General features: G+C 58.6%; 11 protein-coding genes across 11 annotated transcripts; 3 read left to right on the top strand and 8 right to left on the bottom strand.

The window, feature by feature from the left end:
* Positions 1-130: 130 nt before the first annotated feature.
* F5Z01DRAFT_552161 (family 30 glycoside hydrolase) lies at positions 131-1,826 on the top strand. The gene has a single exon (XM_046260635.1). The coding sequence runs from the start codon at positions 351-353 to the stop codon at positions 1,809-1,811; it is 1,461 nt and encodes a 486-aa protein (XP_046119605.1). The 5' UTR covers positions 131-350; the 3' UTR covers positions 1,812-1,826.
* F5Z01DRAFT_552206 (short chain dehydrogenase) lies at positions 1,827-2,843 on the bottom strand. The gene is made up of 2 exons (XM_046260636.1): positions 2,523-2,843; positions 1,827-2,472 (listed from the first exon to the last, which is right to left on the bottom strand). Exons 1-2 carry the CDS (start codon positions 2,720-2,722, stop codon positions 1,842-1,844), a joined length of 831 nt encoding a protein of 276 aa, XP_046119604.1. The 5' UTR covers positions 2,723-2,843; the 3' UTR covers positions 1,827-1,841.
* A 122-nt stretch (positions 2,844-2,965) lies between these two features.
* On the bottom strand, positions 2,966-4,054 carry F5Z01DRAFT_672981 (uncharacterized protein; the record flags this gene model as incomplete). The annotated part of the gene is made up of 1 exon (XM_046264881.1): positions 2,966-4,054. One exon carries the CDS (start codon positions 4,052-4,054, stop codon positions 2,966-2,968), a length of 1,089 nt encoding a protein of 362 aa, XP_046119603.1.
* Positions 4,055-4,380: 326 nt separating this feature from the next.
* F5Z01DRAFT_552158 (uncharacterized protein) lies at positions 4,381-6,511 on the bottom strand. The gene has a single exon (XM_046260634.1). The coding sequence runs from the start codon at positions 6,397-6,399 to the stop codon at positions 4,657-4,659; it is 1,743 nt and encodes a 580-aa protein (XP_046119602.1). The 5' UTR covers positions 6,400-6,511; the 3' UTR covers positions 4,381-4,656.
* Positions 6,335-7,434, top strand: F5Z01DRAFT_552144 (uncharacterized protein). The gene has a single exon (XM_046260633.1). It carries the CDS (start codon positions 6,583-6,585, stop codon positions 7,357-7,359), a length of 777 nt encoding a protein of 258 aa, XP_046119601.1. The 5' UTR covers positions 6,335-6,582; the 3' UTR covers positions 7,360-7,434.
* A 1,648-nt stretch (positions 7,435-9,082) lies between these two features.
* F5Z01DRAFT_651838 (uncharacterized protein) lies at positions 9,083-9,376 on the bottom strand (the record flags this gene model as incomplete). The annotated part of the gene is made up of 1 exon (XM_046263246.1): positions 9,083-9,376. A coding segment is annotated over exon 1 (228 nt), but the record flags the coding sequence as incomplete, so codon positions are not given.
* A 1,564-nt stretch (positions 9,377-10,940) lies between these two features.
* F5Z01DRAFT_552096 (uncharacterized protein) lies at positions 10,941-12,382 on the bottom strand. The gene has a single exon (XM_046260632.1). It carries the CDS (start codon positions 12,218-12,220, stop codon positions 11,294-11,296), a length of 927 nt encoding a protein of 308 aa, XP_046119599.1. The 5' UTR covers positions 12,221-12,382; the 3' UTR covers positions 10,941-11,293.
* A 2,503-nt stretch (positions 12,383-14,885) lies between these two features.
* Positions 14,886-16,196, bottom strand: F5Z01DRAFT_635298 (Sulfide:quinone oxidoreductase; the record flags this gene model as incomplete). Its single annotated transcript, XM_046262139.1, has 1 exon — positions 14,886-16,196. The coding sequence occupies one exon, from the start codon at positions 16,194-16,196 to the stop codon at positions 14,886-14,888; it is 1,311 nt and encodes a 436-aa protein (XP_046119598.1).
* A 207-nt stretch (positions 16,197-16,403) lies between these two features.
* Positions 16,404-18,778, bottom strand: F5Z01DRAFT_651835 (uncharacterized protein). Its single transcript, XM_046263245.1, has 2 exons — positions 18,569-18,778; positions 16,404-18,521 (listed from the first exon to the last, which is right to left on the bottom strand). Exons 1-2 carry the CDS (start codon positions 18,614-18,616, stop codon positions 16,515-16,517), a joined length of 2,055 nt encoding a protein of 684 aa, XP_046119597.1. The 5' UTR covers positions 18,617-18,778; the 3' UTR covers positions 16,404-16,514.
* A 37-nt stretch (positions 18,779-18,815) lies between these two features.
* On the top strand, positions 18,816-20,568 carry F5Z01DRAFT_651832 (actin family). The gene is made up of 3 exons (XM_046263244.1): positions 18,816-19,512; positions 19,564-20,334; positions 20,381-20,568. The coding sequence occupies exons 1-3, from the start codon at positions 19,204-19,206 to the stop codon at positions 20,441-20,443; spliced, it is 1,143 nt and encodes a 380-aa protein (XP_046119596.1). The 5' UTR covers positions 18,816-19,203; the 3' UTR covers positions 20,444-20,568.
* A 241-nt stretch (positions 20,569-20,809) lies between these two features.
* On the bottom strand, positions 20,810-21,223 carry F5Z01DRAFT_672975 (uncharacterized protein; the record flags this gene model as incomplete). The annotated part of the gene is made up of 1 exon (XM_046264880.1): positions 20,810-21,223. One exon carries the CDS (start codon positions 21,221-21,223, stop codon positions 20,810-20,812), a length of 414 nt encoding a protein of 137 aa, XP_046119595.1.
* Positions 21,224-22,671: the final 1,448 nt, after the last annotated feature.

The raw sequence follows: 22,671 nt of genomic DNA, 5'->3' as shown, positions 1-22,671 counted from the left end.
GACGAGATGGTGCTCACATCGCACATCGACGAACCACCTCTACTTACTCCACACTCGGCAGAATTGTCCGACACCATGCATCGGTAGCTCATCCCCAGCTTCCCTATCCAGACAAGCTTCGGCAATACTAAGAGACGATCGGCAACCCCGTCCATCCATCGCGCGCGCCGTTGACGAGGCCAAGACGTGTCGGGCATAGGCTGGCCACGAAGGAGATGGCCAGCTCACAGCTCAAGGCCGAGGAAGCCAGGTGTTGACTACGAGATGGCTGCTGCTGGCATATAAGGACAGAATGTCTCCCTGACCGTGCTCCCTTCTACGACAGAGCACCCCGAGTACAACACAGCACCATGATCCTCCCCATCCTCGCCGCCCTGGCCACCCAGGCTGTCGCCTCACCCACCGGGGCCACCACCCTCCACGCGCGCCAGTCCGCAGCAAAGGCCTACGCCTCCAACGAGAACCTCTCGCTGCGTCTCAGCGAGGTCGACGCCCCCATCCAGGGCGCCGGCAACCCCTCGGGCGCGACGTGGGACCTGACCATCAACGACACCCCCTCGGGCCACAAGCAGACCGTCAACGGCTTTGGAGGCACCGTCACCGACGCCACGGTCACCGTCATCAACTCGCTGCCCGACGACCAGCGGTCCAAGCTGCTGCAGGAGCTCGTCACCTCGGACGGCGCCAACTTTTCCTTCCTGCGACACACCATTGCCGCCTCGGACCTGAGCGGCCCTCCCGCGTACACGTACGACGACAATGGCAACAATGCCGACCCCAACATGGACGGCTTTGCCCTCGGGGACCGCGGCGTCGCCATGGCCGAGCTGCTGGCCGAGCTCAAGGGCCTCAACGGGGACGCCTACATCCTCGGCAGCGCCTGGTCAGCCCCTGGCTGGATGAAGGAGAACAGGAAACTCACCGGCCAGCTCGAGGGCAACAACCTCGACGGCCAGTACTACGAGGCCTACGCCCAGTATTTTGTCGAGTATCTCAACGCCTACGCCGCCCACGGCGCCCACGTCGACGCCATCACCATCCAGAACGAGCCGCTCAACAGCCAGGGCGGTGGGCACGTTACCATGCACCAGGGCCCGGACGAGGCCGCCTCGGTCACGCAGGACCACGTCGGTCCCGCCCTCGCCGCCGCCGGCCTGGGCGACGTCCGGATCTGGGCGTACGACCACAACACGGACCGACCCGACTACCCCCAGACCGTCCTCGAGGGCGCGGGCGACTACGTCCAGGCGACCGCGTGGCACTGCTACGCCAACCCGCTCGACTGGAGTGTCATCAGCGACTTTCACGACCGCTTCCCGGACAAGGCCAACTACATGACCGAGTGCTGGACCGCGCCCTCGACGCCCTGGCACCAGTCGTCCAGCAACACCGTCGGCCCCCTGCAGAACTGGGCCGAGATGTCGGGCATGTGGACGCTCGGCACCTGGACCGACCAGGGCGACGGCACCTTTGGGCCCTATGTGCCCGGCGGCTGCGACACCTGCCGCGGTCTCTTTGTCGTCGACAAGGACCAGGGCACGTACGAGTTCACCGTCGACTACTACATGCTGGCGCAGTACAGCCGCTTCATCCCCCGGGGTGCCGTGGTGCTTGACGGCACGGGCAGCTACTCGTACGACGACGGCACGGGCGTCCAGTCGGTGGCCACGGCGAACCCGGACGGCACGAGGACGGTCGTGGCGGAGAACAGGCTCGCGGACGATGTCTGGCTGCGCGTAAAGACGGACAGCGGCGAGACGTGGAGCGGGAACGTGCCCTCGAACACGGTGGTGACCTGGGTGCTGCCATGAGTGACTGTATGTGCTATATAGGACTTAAAACTAAGCCAACGTGTACCCCCCGTCCACAATCATGTCCGCGCCCGTGGTGTAGGTGGACGCGTCACTCGCCAGGTACAGGTACAAGCCCTTAATCTCCTTGGTGTGGCCCTGGCGGCCGAGGACGGCCATGCGGTACGCCTCGTGGACGCAGCGGTCGCTGGCGCCCATCTTGGTGTCAAAGAAGCCCGGGCTGATGACGTTGACGCGGGCAAAGTCGCGCCACTCGCGCGCGAGACACTTGCCAAACTGCGTGACAAACGCCTTGGTGCCGTTGTACACGGGCTGGTCGACGGGCACGTTGACGACGTGCGCGCTCATGGACGACGTGATGATCAGGTTGCCCCGGCCCTGGCGACGAAACACCTCGCCCGCGTACTTGGCGCAGTGCACCACCCCGTCCACGTTGACCGCCATCTGGAACTTGTACTCGTCCAGCGTCTGCTCCAGGATCGGCTTGGAGATGGCCGTCCCCGCGTTGGCCACGAAGACGTCCAGCTGGCCAAAGTCGTCCACCACCGCTGCGACGGTCCGCTGCACCGCCTCTGCGTCCGTCACGTTGACCTTGTACGCCTTGGTCTTGACATTGTGCGCGCGCGCCAGCTCCTCTGCCCTCGTGACGGCCATGTCGTTGCTGCAAGGTCAGCGTCTGCCGGACTGTAGGGAAGAGGAAGGATCACGCACGAGTTATACCACAGCGCGACGTGGCCGCCCGCCTCGGCAATGCCCTCGGCCACCGCGAGCCCGATGCCGTCCGCCGCCCCGTTGACGACCGTCACCTTGCCGCTCATCTTGAACTGCTCCGTGACGTTGGCGGGTGTCTCGGGGAAGGGCTTGGGGAAGCCGGGGCGCGCGACGGCGCATTCCTCAATGGACATGGACATGATGGGTTGTCTTTGTTAACAGCAGGCAAGATTGGTCTGTAACTTTCAAAGGAAGATGCAGGATCCAAATCAACCAGCCTCGCAAAGATATTCTCGCGCCTGGGGAGGGGCATGCCACATTCCCCACGTTCATTCGGGCGCCTCTGCTCCGACGTGGAGGGCGTCACGTCTCTCCACAGCGGGGGCCTCGTGGATGACGCTCCAGTCCTCTCTTCCTTTCGTCGGCCTCTATTCAAGTCCTCATCAGGCCAGCTCGTACTCGTAGAGCACGCTCTCGTGCTGGTCCGGCAGCCAGAACACCCTGACCCCATCCTCCACCAGCGCCACATCAAACGGATTCATCGTCATCCGCGTGCCCCTCGCACTCTCCATCGTCACCGGCATCTCCCACACGGCATCCATGCTCTCCACGCTCACCAGCGCCAGACCACCAAGGACGTACCGCTCCCTGCCGCCCAACGTCTTCACCCCAGAGCACAGCATCAGCCCATCTTCGTGTCTCTTCTCCTCCTCTGCCCGCCCTAGGAACTTGCAGTCTTGGTAGTCCACAAAGTACGACTTGTTCTCCACCACCCTGTCCGCCGCCGCCTTCTCCTCACACCGATCCCCAATCCCAAACACATACCCCTTGCGCGCCCCCCAATTCATACCCAGCACCCTCTCCCTCTCCGCATCCACCACCACCGCCCCCATGTGATCACCCGCAAAGTGCACCAGTCCTTCCACCGCGAGCCCCTCGAGGTCCGCAGCGTACACAAACCCACTGCTCCCAGGCCGTCGCTGTCCGAGCACACCCACGATGCGCGTCCCGTCGTAGTCAATGCCCCCATTGTGATACTCCCACGCGCCCGCCGCCGAGATGGACGCGTCCGCCAGCATCGCCCCGTCGTCGCTCAAGTCAAACACCTGCAGATGCCCAAAGCCCGCGCCCGGCGTGCGATCCGTCCCGTTCCGCCACTCGCCGTTGGCGTACTTCTCGGTGGGTGTGACGTACTCGGCCGACGACACCACCAGCCGTGACGGCCCCAGGAGGACCATGCCCTCCGGCTCAAACGTGTCGCCCTGTAGCGTCACGTTGCGGATGCTCCTGAACGACGCGCTCGGCGGCAGGGCGAGCAGGCGTCGGATAATCTCAGGTCCATCACTACGGTAGTGCGGTGGCGGCAGCGGGGAGGGCGCGAGAGGCGTCTTGTCGTCGTCGCGACGATATGTGATGTTGACCTTGTGGGGCAGTGACGGACAGGACCGGGAGGAGGCGAGAGGCTGCTGCGGCGAGGCTAGGGAGAGCGATGCGTTGAGGAGCAGGAAAGAGAGCACGAAGACGAGAAACATGGCGCACGCAATGATGAAGCATATGAATTGAAATGGTGGTCTCGGGGTCATCCTTGGGTCTGGGTGAGATGCGAGAGCAGAATCCCAGTGAGCGGAAATCCATGTACACAGCGAGTACTGTACGGGTAGTGGCACTGATTCACGTGCCCGCCGGTTCCGGGTTGGCTGGCTGCCACTGCTCAACACAAAAGGTCACTCAGCACAAGACACTCAAGTTTTGGGCGAATTATATATTGCACCCATGGTTCTACCTATCGCTGTCCTCCTCGTCAAGGAATCGTCCTCGGGTGAGTGGCCCATCCCATGCCATTTCTGTACAAGAAAACCAAACCCCCAAACCAAATCAAATCATGCCTCCATTCGTTGGTGCAATTAATGTAAGAAAGACTTCGTCAAGGACAGTCTGAAGTGAAGCTGATGGGACGAGGAAAAACAAATCTCAAAAATGGTCGTCTGTCGAAGCGAAGATGAATGAACCCTGTCTCAATCCAATCCACCAGTTCCGAGCAATCAGTCGTAGTCACAGGAATCGTGTGAGTGTTGGCATAAAGTCGTAAAAAAAGAGACAAGAAAGAAAAAAAAAGAAAGAACAGAGTGGGCTGTTACACAAGGGGAGTCGTGCGACGCTTCTCCGCGCTCGTCAGCACCAGCCGAGGGGCCCTGCGCTGGTCTCCATTCGCCTCCTGGGCCTTTTGCGATGCTCGCAGAGCACCGTTCTTGAAGACGTTGGCAAACGAGCTGGTGTCGCTGCTGGCCGTCGACAGGTCGCTGTCACTGGCATGGCGACGTGCGCGCTGGCGCGATCCGGGCCTATCGGATCCAATGGCGCCCCAGCTCCCACCCGCCACCTTGCGTGCCACCGCGCAGTCCTCCTCACCGGCGAGACTGCCAGAGCCGCTACGCCCAGACTCGGAATCATTGTCGGTGATGGGCGTCGTCGATTCCTCCGCGGTCTCGGACACCGGGCTCATGCTACCGGCCGAGCTGCCCGTGCCCTTGCGTCGCTCAAGTCCGGCGCGGACGAGGTTGTGAACGGCCGATCGTCGAGTGCGCGTCGCAAAGTTCTTGCTGCCTTCGTGCTTGGCTGTCGGCTTGAGTTTGAGCTCGTCCATGGGAGGCGGGCCACGAGGCTGGCGAATCGGGTGCTCGCCCGCGCGGCTCTGACCCGGTCCATAGCTGCCAGGGGTCATGGGGAAAGCAGCCGTCTTCGGCCCAGCAGAGGGCAAGACGCCATCCGAGCCAGCGGCGGCAGCCAGCGCAGCGTTGACGGGCGCCAGCGACGAAGCCTTCTTGTGGCCACGGCGGAAGGCGTTGGCGGACGGTGGCGGCAAGGGTTGAGTCTGGCCGGGCGACTCGAATCGCTTGGGAGGCGAGTTGCTGCGGAAGGTTTGCTGCTGGGGCTGATTCTCGGGAGGAGGAGAGACCTGCACGCGGGGCGTCTGCACCTGCGAACCGTACTGCTGGGCGTGCTGTTGCTGGTAGCCGCTGAAACCGCCAGGGGTCATGGGCTGCTCGTTGTAGGGTGAGCCGCCTTGTTGCGCAGAGGTGTCGATAAAGTACTGTCCCGTCATGGGGTTGTAGTAAAACTGCTGCTGCTGTTGCTGGGCTTGGTGCTGCGGCTGCTGAGTCATGGCCGCCTGAGCTCCAAGTTGCTGCTGCAGGTTGCGCAACTGCTGCTGTTGCTCGTAGATGGCCATCTGCTGCTGAGCGAGCTGCGAGTTGTTGAGGTTCATGTGCTGGAATTGCTGGGCGGCGGCCTGCACGTTACGCAGCTGCTGTTGCAACCGCTGCTGCTGCTGGGCGAGGTACATGTTGGTGGCCACCAGCTGGGCATAGAGGTTGGGATCCATGCCCTCTTGGACTTGCTCCTCCACCGTGAGCTCGGGAGGCGCAAGCACCTGCTCAGCCGCATACTGCTGGCCCATCATGTACTGCACATTGTTGTTCTGCTGGCGCTGCTGGTTTTGCTGACCGTACTGCGGGAAGGCCGTCTTGGGCGCGTTGTAGATGTTGTCCTGACCAAGTCCGTGGACATTGGCAGCCAAGTTGCTCCTGGCATACTGCTGCGTGGGAATGGAGCCGCCGGTAGGCGACATGGGACCAAAGGACGAGGCTGTCGCGGACTTGGGCGCCGTCCGCAGGCGGTCGAGAAGGTGAGAACGGCTGGTGCGCGGCGTCGGGACCACATTTTCCTTATCGCCAGCCTTACTGGTGCCCAAGGCATCGAAAGACAGGGGCTTGATGTTCTGGCCGCCACGTCGCGAGGCAAGGCCGCCTGCGTTGCCGAACCCGTTCTGGGAGGGATAGTTGTTGGAAGTCATTTGAGCGGGACCGCCTGGGTTCATGGCTCAGATAGAAATGTACTTTTGTTGTTGTTGATTATAAGGCTCGTTGCGTGCACGGTCAGTGACAGGTGCAGCGGTTCGACAGCCAGAAAAGAGGTTGTGCGTGACCGTGATCGTTTGCGTTTGCGTTCTTTGCGTGCAATTAAGACGAGTGGAATGTAGTAGTATGATGCAGAATTGAAAATGAATATCGAGTCCGAGGGAGCGACGAGTGCGATGGCAAGTAACTTGGTGATGGAGAGAGAGAAAGAACCAAGTGAGCAAGAGCCGGTGGTGACGCTTCCGGCGAGGTTTGATCGGGTGGGTCGGGAATTAAGGTCTGGAGGACGTACGTTCCGAGTGCTGGTCGAAGCAAGGAACGGAACAGTCGAACAATCGAATAAAATACAGTCGAGAATTAGGGAGTCCGGGGCTTGCTGTCAGCCGATGATGATGATAGGTTTGTATTTTCGTCGATGGATGCCCTCGAGCGTATCCTTCCTTGTCGGCCGTCTGTGCGTGCACGCGAGGGCTGGTGGTCTCTTCGTGTTTCAATTCTCTCGAGCTTTTCCGTTGGCGCGTGCGTGTGCGTTGCAGATGCGAACTAATCAACCGACAGGAAGACAAAGGAAGGAAGTCACGGGAGGGAAGCTGATTGAAAGAGGGAGAGGAGGGAAGGGAAGGGTGAGTTGGCGAGGTGGAGGAGAGGAAGAGGAGTGCAGGGAGTTGAGGAAAGAAGAAAGAGAGGCGACTGGAGACTCGAGATGGCAGGCAGGCACGGTCGGATGGACGGCGGCGAAAATGGCAGGCGACAAGCCCCAGCCAGAACAAGCAACTCCTGCAGCTTCAGCCTTCAGGGCTACCGCTAGTCTGCTACTCCGTGCATCCAGGGCTTCTGGCAGCTCTCGTAGGGGACTGGGGTCCTTTCATCCAATCAGCGTCGGCCTATCCGTACACTCTGTTCAACATGCCAGCCAATGAGAGCGCCAAAGGCTGATAGGCATTTTGCGGACCACGGCTTTTCAGCACCAAGTGCTTTCATCTGCTCTCTCCCGGGTCGTGACTCAAATGTCTAATGATTCACATTGACCGCCTACTTGATTACTGTCTTCCGTGTAATGAGCACTAGGATTAAACTAGTGTATATGTGTCAATAGATAGCACGGCATGCACTCTCAGGCAGGAATGCAGCCCCCTGAAGGGGTCTCGGCGAGCCACTGGAGCCGCTGCTGCTGCAGTGAGAGGTGTGCTGGCATGCAGGATGCACAGATGTGTCTGCCCAATCACCGCGCTGCCCACCAACCTCAGGGGCAAAGACCGCTGCCGCGAGCCTGCGAAGCATCGTCACGGGGATCATCGTCGAGGGGCGAATGCAGGCTTTGATAGGCACTTTGTGAAGTCATCTATTTGTACGTGGACTGCGATCAGAGACGGACGCTGCAACGTCGATGGCAGGGGAGCCACTTGGTCTACCTCGGACGGCAGAGCCGAACAAAGAGTTTGCGGCGGAGTGTTTTGCCTGCCTGTCTTGTCTGCATGGCCGAGCCAGAGCCTCGACTGGAGCTCGGAGGCTGGAATCGACGAGCACCATTAATAGCTGACAGACGGCGCGCTAGCGCCCTTCTGGTGATGGTTTGCCGTCTCCAGTCCGTCTTCTTGTGTGTCCGGTGAGGCCACGAGGCTGGACAGCGTCTAGCGTCCTTGTGTCGCGGCGAATCAGCGATCAGTACACGTCTGTCCTGAGGAACGCCTGGGTCGTCCATGCATGCCATCGGGTGTGATTGGACATTGACATCTTGGACGATCCGAATTGTCTTGACCGCCAGATGGTTCCTCAATTATTGCCGGAGCAGAGATGCTTCCGTGACTGGAATCTGCGCGTGAACTTGTCGAAGCTGTGTGTCAGGGTGGACCGAGGCGACCGTGTTTCACAGATGGATAAGGGCTACCTTGGAACCTGCACATTCTCAGGCGCGTTGCAGGTACCCTGCATCTCTGACATCCACCCCCTGACTCCCCTTCAATCTCCTCCTCCTTCGGTCTCTCCACCGACGAACCCACCACAGGTTGAAACGTTCGTGATTTGGCTCAGCAGCGCTGATGCAGAAGGATGCGCCCCTGGAATTTGGTCAAGGGGTGTAATGGGTTCGTAACTTCGTACACGTACGGAGTATAGTACCACAGATTAGTAACACTGTAATCTGTATCTTTCAAGCCCAGTTCATGCGACCAGACGAAACGACATCCTTCAGTCGGCTGGTGGTGAGCATTCCCCAGTATCAAGCCCATGGCAATCTGGTAGATATGCACGTCACGCCACTTCATTTCCCATCTCGTGTCCCGACGCGCTTAATCCACGAATGCTGGCGTGACGCGTCTGCGTTTGGCGGCTATCGAAGTATCTTGGGATCTTGACCGCCGTGGTTATCTTTGGGTACTATTGCCTGTTTGTTTTGATGACCCGGGCCTCGTCTATGCACACTGCAGCTGCTGCGACAGGCTCGCACATGGCGGCTGCTCGACCTGCGACAGTTGAGAACGATCCTGCATCATGCGGGGCGCCGGGAGGTGCTGCATCGCCGCGTCCTAACTTAGCCTTATGCGGGGTGTGCGGCGCCAGCGCTTAACGAGGCCATGCGGTTTGATCGCCCAGCTTCGTCGATGTGATGTATTAACAAGGCTTGGGAAGCGGTTCATGAGCTGTCCATGCTATTATTGACTACACGTTCCGTTCCGTGCCAGTGCAACCTGACCGGTTGCTTGAAAGGGCTTGGTGGTGCATTACGGTCATCAAATTGTAGTCTTCGTAGTCCGTCAGCTTTCCTACGGCTGTGGTTCTCGTTCCATGCCAACAGGACCAGGTGCACAATTGCAGTTGGCAACTGTTCATACTCTCGATGCAGAGCTAGGGCCAACCAAGAAACAGCAATGCCCGAAATAACTTGAAGATCCGTTGTCATTTGTGTGCGTAATGTCGCGACAGGGGAAGTATATAGGGTAGGCTCTTTGTTCCGAGCTAGGATGAGGACATAGTACACGTCCCTTGATGCGGATCAGACTTTGGATCTTTTGCTTCTTGATGAAGACAATAAGACAATAAATGATTGGGAAATTCGATGTTATTTAAATTGTATCCACTAGGTGCTGATTATTCCACAATGGCCATTATGCATCAAAACACGCCGCACAGTGTCCAGGTGTGTGAGTGTACACCCTTGGCACAGCACGTACTCGATAGCTGTATAAGTTCGAACATCAGCAGCAATTTTTTAGTGTCTTGCGAAAAATTAGCCTATGTCAGATCTCGAATCTCCAGAAGCAGTCATGTAATCTGCGTTGGAACTTCCCAAGGTTCTGCAAGAAGATAGTGGACTATACTGCTCAAATGCAGTATGTGTGTGGTTATAGACGTGAAACTCATTTGAAAATGACTGACCATATCAAGAAGCTCACCCGTTCAGATACAAAGCTTTCAAGCCACTTGAAAAAACAGCTGATTATTGTGCGCCGGCCGAGAATTGGAGACCTGTTCCCATCTCAACCTCTACTTCGTATCTCGCCGGCCCCATTGGAATCGATCTAGGCCTCGTGTAGATCGTCAACACCTCACCATGAGTTTCCGCTCAAGCGTAACTAGCGTATTAGCATACAACCTGAGATGCGATTCAAGATTACTGCAGGAGAAACTAAACCTCCATGTTTAAGTCCTCGCCTTACGTACTGAACCTGCCTCGTTGCAACGTGTCGCTTTATCGTTACAAGTGTAAGTTGTCATAGCTCCAGTGAGCATGAAAGTGCTATTGACTGTCAAATATAGCTTCTAAATCGGTTGACAGTATGGTCTTCTTATATTGCTGTCAAGGAGTGCAGCACGGGCTTCCTTTTCTACCACTCCCCAGTATTTGTGTACCATTTGATTATTGGCTGTCTCTCCTCTACAATTATCCGCGCTCTTCTCTTGATCATGACAACAACTAATCTTTTCTCCCCATCAAAAAGACAGGAAGCAGTTGCCTCCAACCTCTCTACGTACGGTCATTCTCATAGTCACGTTACATACATGCTCGCACAGCATCCTCTGCTTCCTTGGTGTGTGGTTTTGCAAGGCTCATCCGGTATGTGTCCATACCGCCTTGTATATACAGTCACGAGCGGTCGAGTCCGATCAAGCAAGGCAAGCAAACGCTACTGTTAGCAAGTGTTCCCATGAGACCAGTCAAGGCCCGTCGGCCAATGCCACGCCAAGCTCGCCAAGTCCAACAGCAGCATGATCAGACTCACGTTCCGATGCAAAGCTCCTCGTCCATCTCCATGAAACAATCACGCCAGTTCTTCATGTCTCCCTGCCTCCTCCTCAGCCTTGCACAAGTAGCCCTACCACGACCTACCAACAACACAGCTGCTACATGTACCAGTACAAGGCCTCCAGTCTCTTCAGCTCATGCATAAGTACGTAGATACCCTCCGACCCCACAAGTCCGGCTGACCATAACACGCAGCTTCACAGAGCCCCGCTCCGTGGAAGACTTCCCTGTGTGAGAACCGTCAGCAGCCCAGTGGGGGAGGTAAGCGCCGTCTATAGCAAGAGCGGCAGATGCACGTCACTGGGAAACGGCCGCACCAAGATTGGCCTTGTACATGAGAAAGGATGGGGGGTTCGTGGGTTGTACGTGCATCCATGGTGACACGGTCTCACGGCCAATAAGGTGATTCACAACAGAAGCAAACAGAGTAAGAATATGCAGATATACATCGAAGAACTATGTAGCTGTCGGCCATTTGCCAGAATTGATAACTGGCAAGTCAACGTCGACAGCTCTGAATAAAATGATTGTCTTAGGAAATGTCGTGAATCGTCATGAGGCCCTCGCGGGCAATCCGTCTTCTCCCACCTCGCCTTTTTGACGCCTCCCTCCTAGCGCATCTCCTCGGGCATCACATTGGGACCATAGAAGCCGCCGTCACCGTGGGCCCTGCCGGCCGCCGCGCAGGCCATGCATGGTCCTCCGCCGTACACGCGGGTGTGCCGTGTCCAGCCGACGCCCTGGCCGTCGAGGACGCCCACAATCTCGCCGCGCAGCTCAATGTCGCGCGCCCGTGCCGGGCTAGGCTCGTCGGTGTCCAGGTGCGCCGCCATGTCGGTGGGAGGCGCCGGGGGCAGGAGCGGGCTGGAGGGAGGATAGGAGCTGGGAGAGAAGTAGGTATCCGACTCTGACGCGGACGACTGCCGGGTGATGGGCACACCGATGGGGATGGTCCTTGAGTAGGAGAGCCTCATCGGCTGGGCGGATGCTGCGGTGGCGTCGGGGGGAGATCCCGCACCCGAGGCGGACAGCGAGATGTAGTCTGGGTTTGGCTGGTGGATGAGGCTGTCGTGACTGGGACTGTGAGGCCGGTTCGCGAACGCGAAGACTGTGGAGCTTAGCTCCGGGGGCGTCAAGGGCGGAGCGGGAGGCGGCCGAGTGATGAGTTGTCGGAGCATGCCGTCCTCGGCGCCTGGTCCTCCGGTGTTGCGCCGCGGGGGCCCGGGGACGAGCGGCCGCTGGTCATCAGACTCTTTTTCGCTCATGGTCCCGGACGGCGCAGCATGAGGCTGCTGGTGAGGGCAGGTGTGCTGCAGGTGCCTGGGAGCAGCGACGAGGGAGGGCGCCTGGGGTCTGACTTTGGACGGCGTCCTGCTGTTCCTCTTTCTCTGAAATCGGCGGATGCAGAGTCGCAGGACGACGACGGCGACGAAGATGGAGAGACCACCGGGGGCGGCAGACCAAAAGGGGGTGGTGGTGGGTGGCTGGTCTCTCAAGTAGTCGGCGCCGATGCGGTTGGTAGTCGCGACGGCTGGCATGGTGTCAGCGTCGAGCGAGCGAGCGACTCGCGAGTGAGCAGCAACTGTGGGACTCGGTGAAACGGTGGGATCAAATGGATGCTCGCTCCCTCCAGCCGGGCCAGGGAGGGCTCAGGCTCAGCCGCGATAATTACGACGGTCTGTCTGTCTGGTCGGTACCGGTACTTGTTGGTGGTGCTGCGGTCTGGCCTGTCCCCTCCTCAGCTTGGGGATCCTTTCCGCAGGAAGAAAGCGAGGTCGGGCCAACTGGTGCTCAATGAACGAGATGGCAGATTGTTTTCAATGGCTGGCGCGCGCTCGGGTGAAGTGAGGAATATTTAATTATTAGGTGAGGACAGGGACGTGGGTGTGAGAGTCCATGTAAGTAAGACAGGCAATGGTGTCGAAGGAGTGGTGGTTTGATGAGCTCAAGCACGTCGTACATGGCCTGCTCAAATAGGGACTGGCTCGAGCGATGAAAAACACATCTTCTTCTGGCGACACCATCACGGGTTCGATTTCGGATGCACCATGGTGGTGGCCGTTGATGGTAGCTGAGATGCATTGATCGATGGCGCCGCCGACTTGACGAGTCGCCCCTCGCATGACCGGATTCAGCTATGGGCTTTTGCACGAGGGCGGGTTTTCAGCTCAGGCCTCGCGGCCCCGACGTCAGTGGCCGCGCCCGTTCCGTGCGGCCTGTGAGGACTGGCGTGTGGCGCTGCCATTCGGGTGCGCGCTAGCGGCGGCCCAGGCTTGCTCCAGCTGGTTGTTTATATTAGTGCGTATATATTATTACATGAGAGCGAATTAGTACAAGTAGAGTCTCCGGCATGCCGCGTCGCAGCCTGTCTTGCGAAACGCGGCTGCCAGCCTCCAGTCGCTAATTACAGTGCTGAGCGCGCCGCCCAGCGCACCCCTGCCGCTGGCACATGGCCATGAGCCTAAAACGTCCACTAGGTCGGTCAGCGTGAAAGGCCATTGGGCGCGCACAATAGTGATGGTGCTAAGGGATCAACTATCGACGCTGGCAGAGATGGCGCCAGTGGCGGATCGACAGAAAGAACGGCGATGGAAGCCTGAAAGATTTCGACCAGACGCTGGTCGCAGCCTCCTGTCGGCCCTCCAGCCAGGTCACGGTCCTCGCCCACCTGTATCGCCGTCCATCTGCCAGGTACCGTACAGTTCTTGTTCACAATCTGCTGTAAAAAACGAGACCGAGTTCGCCGAGTCCCCACAGACAAACCTTCGATGCATCATGCATGCAATGGTTGCCCAACTAAAGTATGCGGATTCGCGATGCGCCTATGCGTGTCTTCGATGGCCTCTATCTAGTCCACTGTAAGGTATCGGGCGCATCATATCCAGCACCTGCGCCATTACGCCAACAAAGACCAACGCCACCGCGAAACTTGTTGAATCCTCCTTGTCACGCAACGCTAGATCGACGGTGCCCGCATCGCATACCACGATCTTGGCCAGAGTGCATGCTGCTGCAGCCTGCAAGTGGTGGGCGCTGCTCCTCGACCTGTCGCAGGCGGTAGGACCCGGCCAGCTACTGCAACGGCTGGACTGGGTTTCTAGGGAAAAGCGGGTTGTCAGCTGGCTTCTCACCACCTTCTTCTGATAATTCCATGCACTGTATGCTGGCAATTTTTCAACAAGTCTCCGGTCCATGTCTTCCTGCAAGTCCCGAACCGTGGATATCTTGCCGACTTTTTTCTTGTCTGTCTTTGCTTCCCGCGTCCCGTCTTCTCGAACACGGCCTCGCTTCTAATTACGTGGCACCTCCTAAGTTAAGACCTTTGCCACCTGACGACGACGACGACCACTGCCGTGCTCGTGTTACGGATCCGACATGTCGAAAAGCCCTCTTCCTCTCGGCTGTTGCCTATCATAGAACAAACGTCTGACCCACCGCTGAGCCTCTACTGATGACGCGACAAGATGGCCGTGCGGTTGGTTGGGCAACTCTTGCCAGCCTCGTTCCGCACAGAGACACGGAGAGCAAACTCCTCTGCCGCTCGCCGAAAAGCGCCGCACTAACTAATCTGCCGGTAATCTCGTGTAGACGAGGCTGGGAATCCTACCCATCAGCGTGGAGGAGGCCCTTTCTCAGCCCTACAGCTATTAGCATGCAGGCACCCACCCCTGTCTGGGACATCGCACCCTTGACCCTGCAGGCCTCCCCTCCCCCTCCCCCGCTGGCCACAGCACCTCGCCTACTTAGATATACTAGCTCTCACCATATTCTCACACTGACAGCGGACACCGCGGATACTTCTCGAGCCCGTAAGCTACATACGGTCAGGGCTCATGGGTCTGGGTCTGAGGCAGGCTTACGACTTGACCTATGGGCGTCAAGGCGGGACGGTCACAGGGCTGACCTATCCACCCACATCTTGACTTCACCAGGCATTCACCTGACTCTCCTGCCATGCATGGATGACCGGATCTAGTCTTGTCAGACGCCATTCTCCATCATAACGACGGACAGGGCATGCAACCGTCGGGCTGGCTGACAGCACGAGGTCGGACTCGGACAGGGAATGCTCGGATCTTGCCCATGACCGAATCCTTCGAGAATGGGCACGGATCGCAACAAAATATAACGTGGTCTATTTCAGCCCTTTTGTAGTGGTACATGGTTTCGCCTAGCCTGCTTGGCTCCAGTCAGTCCGTCCACTTAGTTCAGCCACCCCTTGGGACCGCCCCATGTGCCCTTGACCATGTTGTTGTAGTACACCCACGGGAAGAAGTCCTTTTTGAGGTGGTAGAACGACCGCCTCGGCTCCGCCTGGTCGATGCCAAAGACGTCGCCAAACGTCTCCTTGGGTACGCCGCCGTACTTGAACTCGGCCAACAGCACCTTGCCGTACTCTGTCAGCAGCGGGCAGGACGTGTACCCGTCGTACCCATTTTCCACGGGCTTGCCATCCATCGTGTTCAGGATGTTGTTGACGATGACGGGCGCCTGCGCCGTCACGGCCGCCGCCGTCTTCGAGGTCGGCAGCGACGAGGCGTCGCCCGACGACCAGACGTTGGCGTACTTTTTGTGCTGCGCCGAATTGTCGTGGACATCCACGTAGCCCGCCTCGTTGGCAAGGGGGCTGTCCTTGACAAAGGCGTGGGGGCCCATCTTGGGCACGACGTGCAAGAGGTCAAACGGCCTCTCCACCTTGTCCTGCCCGTCCGGTCGCGCGAACACGGCCTTGTCGCCCTCGATCGAGACGAGATCGTGGAAGAAGAGGCCCTCGACGCCGCGCTGCTTGCGCAGCTGCTCCAGCTTGGCCGCGTACTTGGGCACGGCGAACATGCCGCCCAGCCCGGACGCAAAGGTTATGTTCACGTCGGACGGTCCGTCGGGCTTGTACAGGCCTGCCTGGCGCCAGTGATCCAGCGCGAGCCACATGACCTTTTGCGGCGCGCCCGCGCACTTGATCGCACCGGCCGGCTGTGTGAAGATGGCGCGGCCCTTGCTCGTCTTGGAAATGTCCCTCCACAGCTTGTCGACGGACTCGTAGCCGTAGATGGACGACACAGGCGTCGCCTCGTCGGCCAGGGCCTCTGGCAGCCCACGCACGCTGCCAAAGTCCACCTTAACACCCGGCGCCACGAGCAGGTGCTCATACTCGAGGGACTGGCCGCTGCCCAGACGGACAGTGTTGTCCTCTGGCTTGAAGCTCCCCACCGACGTGTTGTAGAACTTGAACTTGGGGTCGACCAGGTCCGTCATCCGCCGCCGGAGCTCCTCCTTGGTCTTGAGCCCGCCCCCGACGAGCGTCCAGCCGGGCTGGTAGTGGTGCCACTCGGCAGGGTCGACGACGGCAATGTCCTGGTCCTGGAAGCGGCCCGTGCCCAGCAGCTGGTGGGCGATGCTGAGACCCGCCGTGCCAGCACCGACGACGACCACCTTGTGCGCGGACGACGACGACGCGGGTGCCACGGTGGCAAAGGAGCGGCGCGCAGCCACGCTGGCGAGACGTGTGGAAAACATGCTGCAGTGGACAGTGAAACAGGCTTATAAAGAGTGAAGATTGGGAGGTGAAGAACCAAAGGTGAGCTGTGAGACGTGGCCGTAGCCTTTCTCGCTTTTGCCGGGTGGATTGCGTGATTTCCGGCAGCAGCCAGTATTTCAAAGCACGCCGGCACCCGTCCCGGCGGGAACCCAGTTTTTACCCGTTTGCGGGTGGTTGACAGGAGAACGGACATTAATGTCAATAAAAAAGATAGATCAATTAATCCAAAGTTATCATTTATCAATGCGCTTGTCAATGCGCTTGTCAACAAACATGCCATGAGCCCCGAGGCCCCTCTATGCTCTCACGTCCATGGCATCACCACCATCCATGGGCACGCCGTCCAGCGCGGGTAGCCCATCCAGGTCGTGCACCTCCCGCTGCTCCTCCATCATCTCAATGAGACTGTCGAGGTTGAGATCCAAGTTCTCCCCGTCCATGGGGTCGAGACACGTCTTGAGCAGTCGTCTGTACCGCTCAATCTTGTCGCCCGTGCCGACCATGCTGAGTGCGTCGACGTACTCCGACTCAACCTGCCGCCTCTCGCTCAGTAATTGTGACAGCTGCTGCGCCAGCAACAGCTTCTCCTCGCTCGTCTCCTTCTGCGTCGACGCGTCGCCGTTGACTTTGCCCAGCTCTGCATCCACGGCGTCGCGTATGCGGAGCTGGTTGTGGTAGGTGATCAGTTCCAGTGCCTGGTGCTTGGCCAGATTGGCATCGCTCATAATCTTGTTGGCTGCGTCGTCCGCCTCCAGCTGGCTCTCCAGCTCGGCAATCTGCTGCCGCGTGGTCGAGAGCTCCGCCTGGGAGTTGTGCAGGATGCGCTTCGCTTCCACCTCGGCGACATCTTTCTGCTGAAACTCCTCCTCGTAGCTCTTGGCCAGGTCCTGGAATTTCTCCAGTATCAGTGGCGAGATATGTGACTGGACCGTGTTGGCCGCTGCCGACGAAAAGGCGACGACCGGTCTCTTCGCCTTCTCGGCAAAGGCATCCCTAAACGACGCGTGCCGATGCGAATCCGGCGCGAACGGCGAGGATGACCGTTGCGGGCCCCTGTCCCGCTTGCTGGCGTTGAGCTCTTTGATGAGGTCCTCTGCCCTTACGCCCTCGTTGTTGGGCATGTCGGTCGATGCATTGCGCCCCAGCAGTGCTCTTATGCACTTTCGGGCATTTCGCTGCGCGGCCAAATGCAGCGCCGTATTGCCCTCTTGGTTCTGTGCGTCGAGAAAGTGCTGAAAATCCCCCGGATCCATGACCTCGCCAAGCTTATTGAGGATGTTATCAAGGTAGTATCTCGAACACGAGTGGCTGTACATGCGCCCATTCTTCATAATCGCAGCATGGTGTATCACCGTACACCCCTCATTATCTTTCGCGTCGACCGTCTCGAATAGTTCTTGCATCACTTGGGGAAACGTCTGCTTCTCAAAGCAGTTTGTAAAGTTGAGCGAGCGCATAAAGGGAGTCTCCCCCCTGATATTCCTCGCCGACACATTGGCGTTGAACCGTTTGAGCTGTTTGATCACATCCACGTCGCCCATGGCAGACGCCCAGTGCAGTGCGGTGTGGTTCTCCTCGTCAATCGGCCAATCGGGCTGAAAGTTCGGGGGCGGATCGGGCTTGACGGCTGGATGCTCATTGTGCGCCAGCAGAAAGTAATCTAGCAACTCATCGCCGTACAGCGAATGCTGCTGTTCCGTCATGTCCTGAATCTGCTCCTCTCTCTTGCGCTTGCGATGCCCGGTCGAGATATGTGGCATGTCGAACCGGTCGTCTTCGGCCATGTACGATGCCGAGGCTGTGGTCAGGTTGTCTGGTGTATCGTCCCCCATGAACGTGTCAGCGCCATTGTCATAGTCCTCCACAATAGGGCCCGCATTGTCTGTCGCTGCCAGGACTTGTGCGTTTTTCGGTTGGGAAGAGGACGCCTTGCTGTTCCATCGGGGCACGGGCGGTTTGGCCTTTGGCACCTTTGGTTTGCTGGCGTGTCGCGGCGCAGGTGGCGGGCTCTCATTGCCGGGTCGGTACTCGAATATGGGACGGAGCTGGTCGTAGACGCTGTGTCGCTGCGCGAGGGATTCGGCGGACTCGAGTGGGATCCATGTGCCTTGATATTTGCCGTAGCCGCCCTGGATTTTCTCGTGCACATCCTTCTGGACGTCGCGCTCGAGGATGCGGGTACGTGCCGGTTTGTCAAAGCCGGCGGCCTTGAGAACGTGCGTGGCATTGATCCAATCGTCATGGCGCCGGCGCATGACATGTTCTTTGAGGTCCAGGCCGAATTGAAACTCGTAAACGGGAATCTGCTGAGTTAGACGGGCAAGCTGCAGGAGCGTGGACGACGACGTACACCACTATACGTGGCACTGTAAATGCCTGGGCCCCCAGTCTTGACCATGATGGCGATTTGCCGGGGCAGCAATTGATTGATCGAATAACGTGCGAATGTTGTGCAGTGCTGGCAGCTCGGTCTCTGGCACGTTCGTGACGCGAAACTGAGCGGGCGACGCGCATCACGCGAAGCACTTTAAAGTACTGAGCCTCAGCCTCCAGGGGGGTGGGTGTGCGGTGGCTGGTGCAGTGGCTGGTGCGCTCTTCCTCCAGGTACGGCACCAGTCGTCCGCCACACGTGATGGCGCCTCCTGACTCGACCCCGTACTGACGGAACGCCAACGCGTCTGGCGGGAGAGCTTCCTCAGGTGAAAGTCAATAAAAAAGGACGAGCTGCCAATCAACAGCAACGAACAGTGCATCTGCTGGCCCAATCCCACCCCGACGACCTACGCAAACGCCATAACACTGCGCCTTGACTTTTACACGCTCGCCCCTTGCGTTGTACCGTACCACGAGCACACCATTGTCGAGTCGGTGGCCTGTGCTGCGATTCATTGTCCCTCGAGGGCCTCAAGAAGGCGTCGTGGGACGTTGAGGCGGGCAACATCCTCCTTCTCCCCCACTATTTCTCAAAGCGCATGATACGACAATATGGGTGACTCTCATCTTCAAGCAGCCGTCGTGCTGGACAATGGCTCGGGCACCATTCGCGCAGGTTTCGCGGGAGGCGAGATGCCCGACACCTACTTCCCTGCGTTCGTGGGGCGGCCGAAACATTTGCGCGTGCTCGCCGGTGCGCTGGAGGGCGATGTGTTCATTGGGAAGCATGCAGAGAACGAGATGAGGGGCCTGCTTAAGATCAAGTACCCGCTGGCCCACGGCATTGTGACGGACTGGGACGATATGGAGCGGATCTGGGAATACGTCTATAGTGACGCACTCAAGACAATGAGTGAAGATGTGAGCACCAGCGGCCTCGCCCGGGGAGGGACATTGTACTGACTGGCGCAGCACCCTGTACTATTGACAGAGCCCCCTCTGAACCCCCGAAGCAATCGCGACACGGCCGCCCAGATTCTCTTTGAGACCTTCAACGTACCGACCCTCCACACAGCCATGCAGGCCATCCTATCATTATACGCCAGTGGACGGACGACTGGCATCGTGCTCGACTCGGGCGACGGCGTGTCGCACGCGGTGCCCGTGTACGAAGGCTTTTCCGTCCAGAACAGCATCCGCCGTATCGACGTGGCGGGGCGGGACGTGACCGAATATCTGCAGATGTTGCTGCGCAAGAGCGGCCACGTCTTCCACACGAGTGCCGAGAAGGAGATTGTGCGCCTCATCAAGGAGCAGCTGTCCTACGTGGCGCACGATCCCCGCAAGGAGGAGCGCGAGTGGTTCGGCCCCAAGCACAGCGAGAGCAAGATGGGCGAGTACAAATTACCAGATGGCAACAAGCTCAAGGTCGGGGCGGAGCGCTTCCGCGCGCCGGAGATCCTCTTCGACCCGGAGATCATTGGCCTCGAGTACCCGGGCCTTCACCAGATCGTGGTGGACTCGATCAGCCGCGCGGATCTGGACCTGCGCAAGTCGCTGTACAGCAACATTGTGCTCTCGGGCGGCAGCACGATGATCAAGGGATTTCCGGATCGGCTGCTCTCCGAGGTCCAGAAGCTGGCGCCGAAGGACATGCGACTCAAGATCTTTGCGCCGCCTGAGCGAAAGTTCACTACGTGGATCGGCGGGAGTATCCTGGCGCAGCTGAGCACGTTCAAGAAGGTATGTTGTTCCTCTCTTGGCCCTGTTTCGAGACTAACGTATACAGATGTGGGTGACGATTGACGACTGGCACGAGGACCCCGACTGTATCCATGCGAAATTTATATAAGATCTGTTGTTATTTGTAGTAAGGACGTACATCACCGAGGGAGCAGGGGCGTATCGCAGCATCCATTGTCAGTAGTAGAGTCAAGATACCCAAGTTGTCAACATAACAGGACGAAGCAATTCAGTGTGGTGTCAATTTGACATGTGTCATCATTCATTCATATGTATAAAAGTCCAGTCCTTCGCCTTCCTTGAGGGGGGGTATAATAAAAGTTCACCAGAGAAACACCGGAAAATCAATGCCCTTTTTTCCAGGATCCCGTTCGCTCTGAGGTACCCAAGTTTGAACGCCAAATCAATCGCTCATGCCATAGCCGTTTTTTCTTTCTGTTTCTTTGTGCCGTCTTTTCTGAACAGAGCAAGGTCATTATTGCTTGCCAGTCATCTTGGCCCAAAGCTTGGACCTGCTGCCAGTGCTGCTCACGGAGCTGGTGTCGGAGACCTGGCTCGAGGCGTCGCTGCCCTTTCGCCTGTAGACGTTGCCAGCGCCGCCGATGCCGCAGTGGCCCATGGAGTTCTCCTCGCGCGCGGTGCGGCGGCGGAGCTCGTCGTCGAGGATGGCCGAGGCGCTGGGGCGCTCAGATGCCTTGTGGACGTTGCCTGCACCGCCTACGCCGGAGAAGAAGCGACGTGGGGAGGACGAGGCGGGTGCTCGTGAGGTGGTGATGGTGGTGCTGGTGGTCTGGGGGGATGCGCGAAAGGTGTTGCCAGCGCCGCCGCGGCCCGAGCGAATGTAGGAGGTTGTGCTCGGGGCGGGCTCTGTGAGGATGTAGGAAGGCATTGTGATGGTGGTCAGGCACGAATAGATGTGCTGTTTGGAGGAGTTGTAGAGCTGGCGCGTAGCTTCTTCTGGTGGGATGGCTTCAGGGGAGTGAGCTGAGGAGTATGTGAACAGTGAAGACGAGACGAGCACCGAGGCAGGTTGACGAGCAGCTTGGACTATATAGCATACGGCGCGATGATGCGATGAAGCTTAATAACTAGTGGAATGACGGGTAGGCCCGAGTCAACAGGTCAGCAGACACTTGAAAAAAAGCTCTTCTCTGCCCATTGCATCGTGAGATCCTCGCTTGGGGCGTGTACTGGCGCGTCCCGCACAAGGGATCGAGGTCTTCCCCGCAAGTGCAATCAAGGTGTCCATCCGAGACAGACACTGTGAGCATGGTGTCCATATCGCTGGCAGAGACAGTGAGGTCTGGTGGAGCGAGACTGTGTAGAGACGTCACCAGACCTCATCCCCCTGGAAAAGGGGAGTTTGAAAACGTAAATTTTATCCCATCGAAACAAGGCTCCGCAATTGGGGCAGAGGGTCGGTCTAGCGGTTAACTGCAAAGCGTGAGGACGCTGAGGAGTCCGCAAACTTTGCCCGGCCAACCAGCGGTTTTCTGGGGGTAATGGGAATTGCGCCCAGATGGGGCCGGAATTGCATCATGGCCGGCATGGGTGGTGCGCGTGACAGTCAGGCGCTTCAGCAGGCGAGTTTCCAGCCATGACGACTGGAGTAAAGCGATTGATCTGTAAGCCCTCCTACGACTAATTATTCAGCTTGAGCCTAGGCGGACGTGACTGCGTTGGCGCCTCGCACGCAAGGTGACCGCGTGGCCTGGCTGAGTGTACTCAGTGCTTGTGCAGGCTTGCAGCAAATAAAAATTGCAATGCCGATGCGAGGCGCTTCGCGAAGCTGCACAATTGCATTGGCGGGCCCGCAGCGCAGAAAATTCTTGAGTCTCGGGCGGCTCCGATTTGAAGTCTGGGGAAGTGGGTCCCTCAGGTCCGGATTGTCAGGGAGGCCAGCACGCCCTGTCCACGCCAGTCCTCCCAAAGTACGCTTCTTGGCCATGTGCATTGACGAGGCCAGTCAACAATAGACCTTGTGTGATAGCTTCGCATGGCTCAAGAAGTGTTGACGTGGAGCTATCGTCGAGTGTCACCGTCATCTTCAGGGCCAGGGCATGGCTCTGAACATCTCAGATGGTCGGGGACATGTAAACGCAAGGTGCACTCGACGATAACACGAACCCGTCCCTCCCCGGATCTACCTGTCAGATCCGATCTCGCATATAGCGCGCGCAGATAGGCGGGAACGTGTATCAACGACTGGTTGCCATGGCCTCCTGGGTGAGAACAGGTCTCGTTGCGGGCGCTGCCATGCGACAAGGCCAGGGGCAGCCAGGGCCCATTAGGTAATGGCACAAAGGAACAGCGAGTCGTACGTAGACGCCACAAGTA

This window comes from Emericellopsis atlantica, assembly GCF_019669845.1.
Source record: "Emericellopsis atlantica unplaced genomic scaffold F5Z01scaffold_9, whole genome shotgun sequence".
Lineage (NCBI taxonomy): Eukaryota > Fungi > Ascomycota > Sordariomycetes > Hypocreales > Bionectriaceae > Emericellopsis > Emericellopsis atlantica.
Note: the sequence above shows the minus strand (reverse complement) of the source record. Positions and strands in the feature narration are given on the sequence as shown.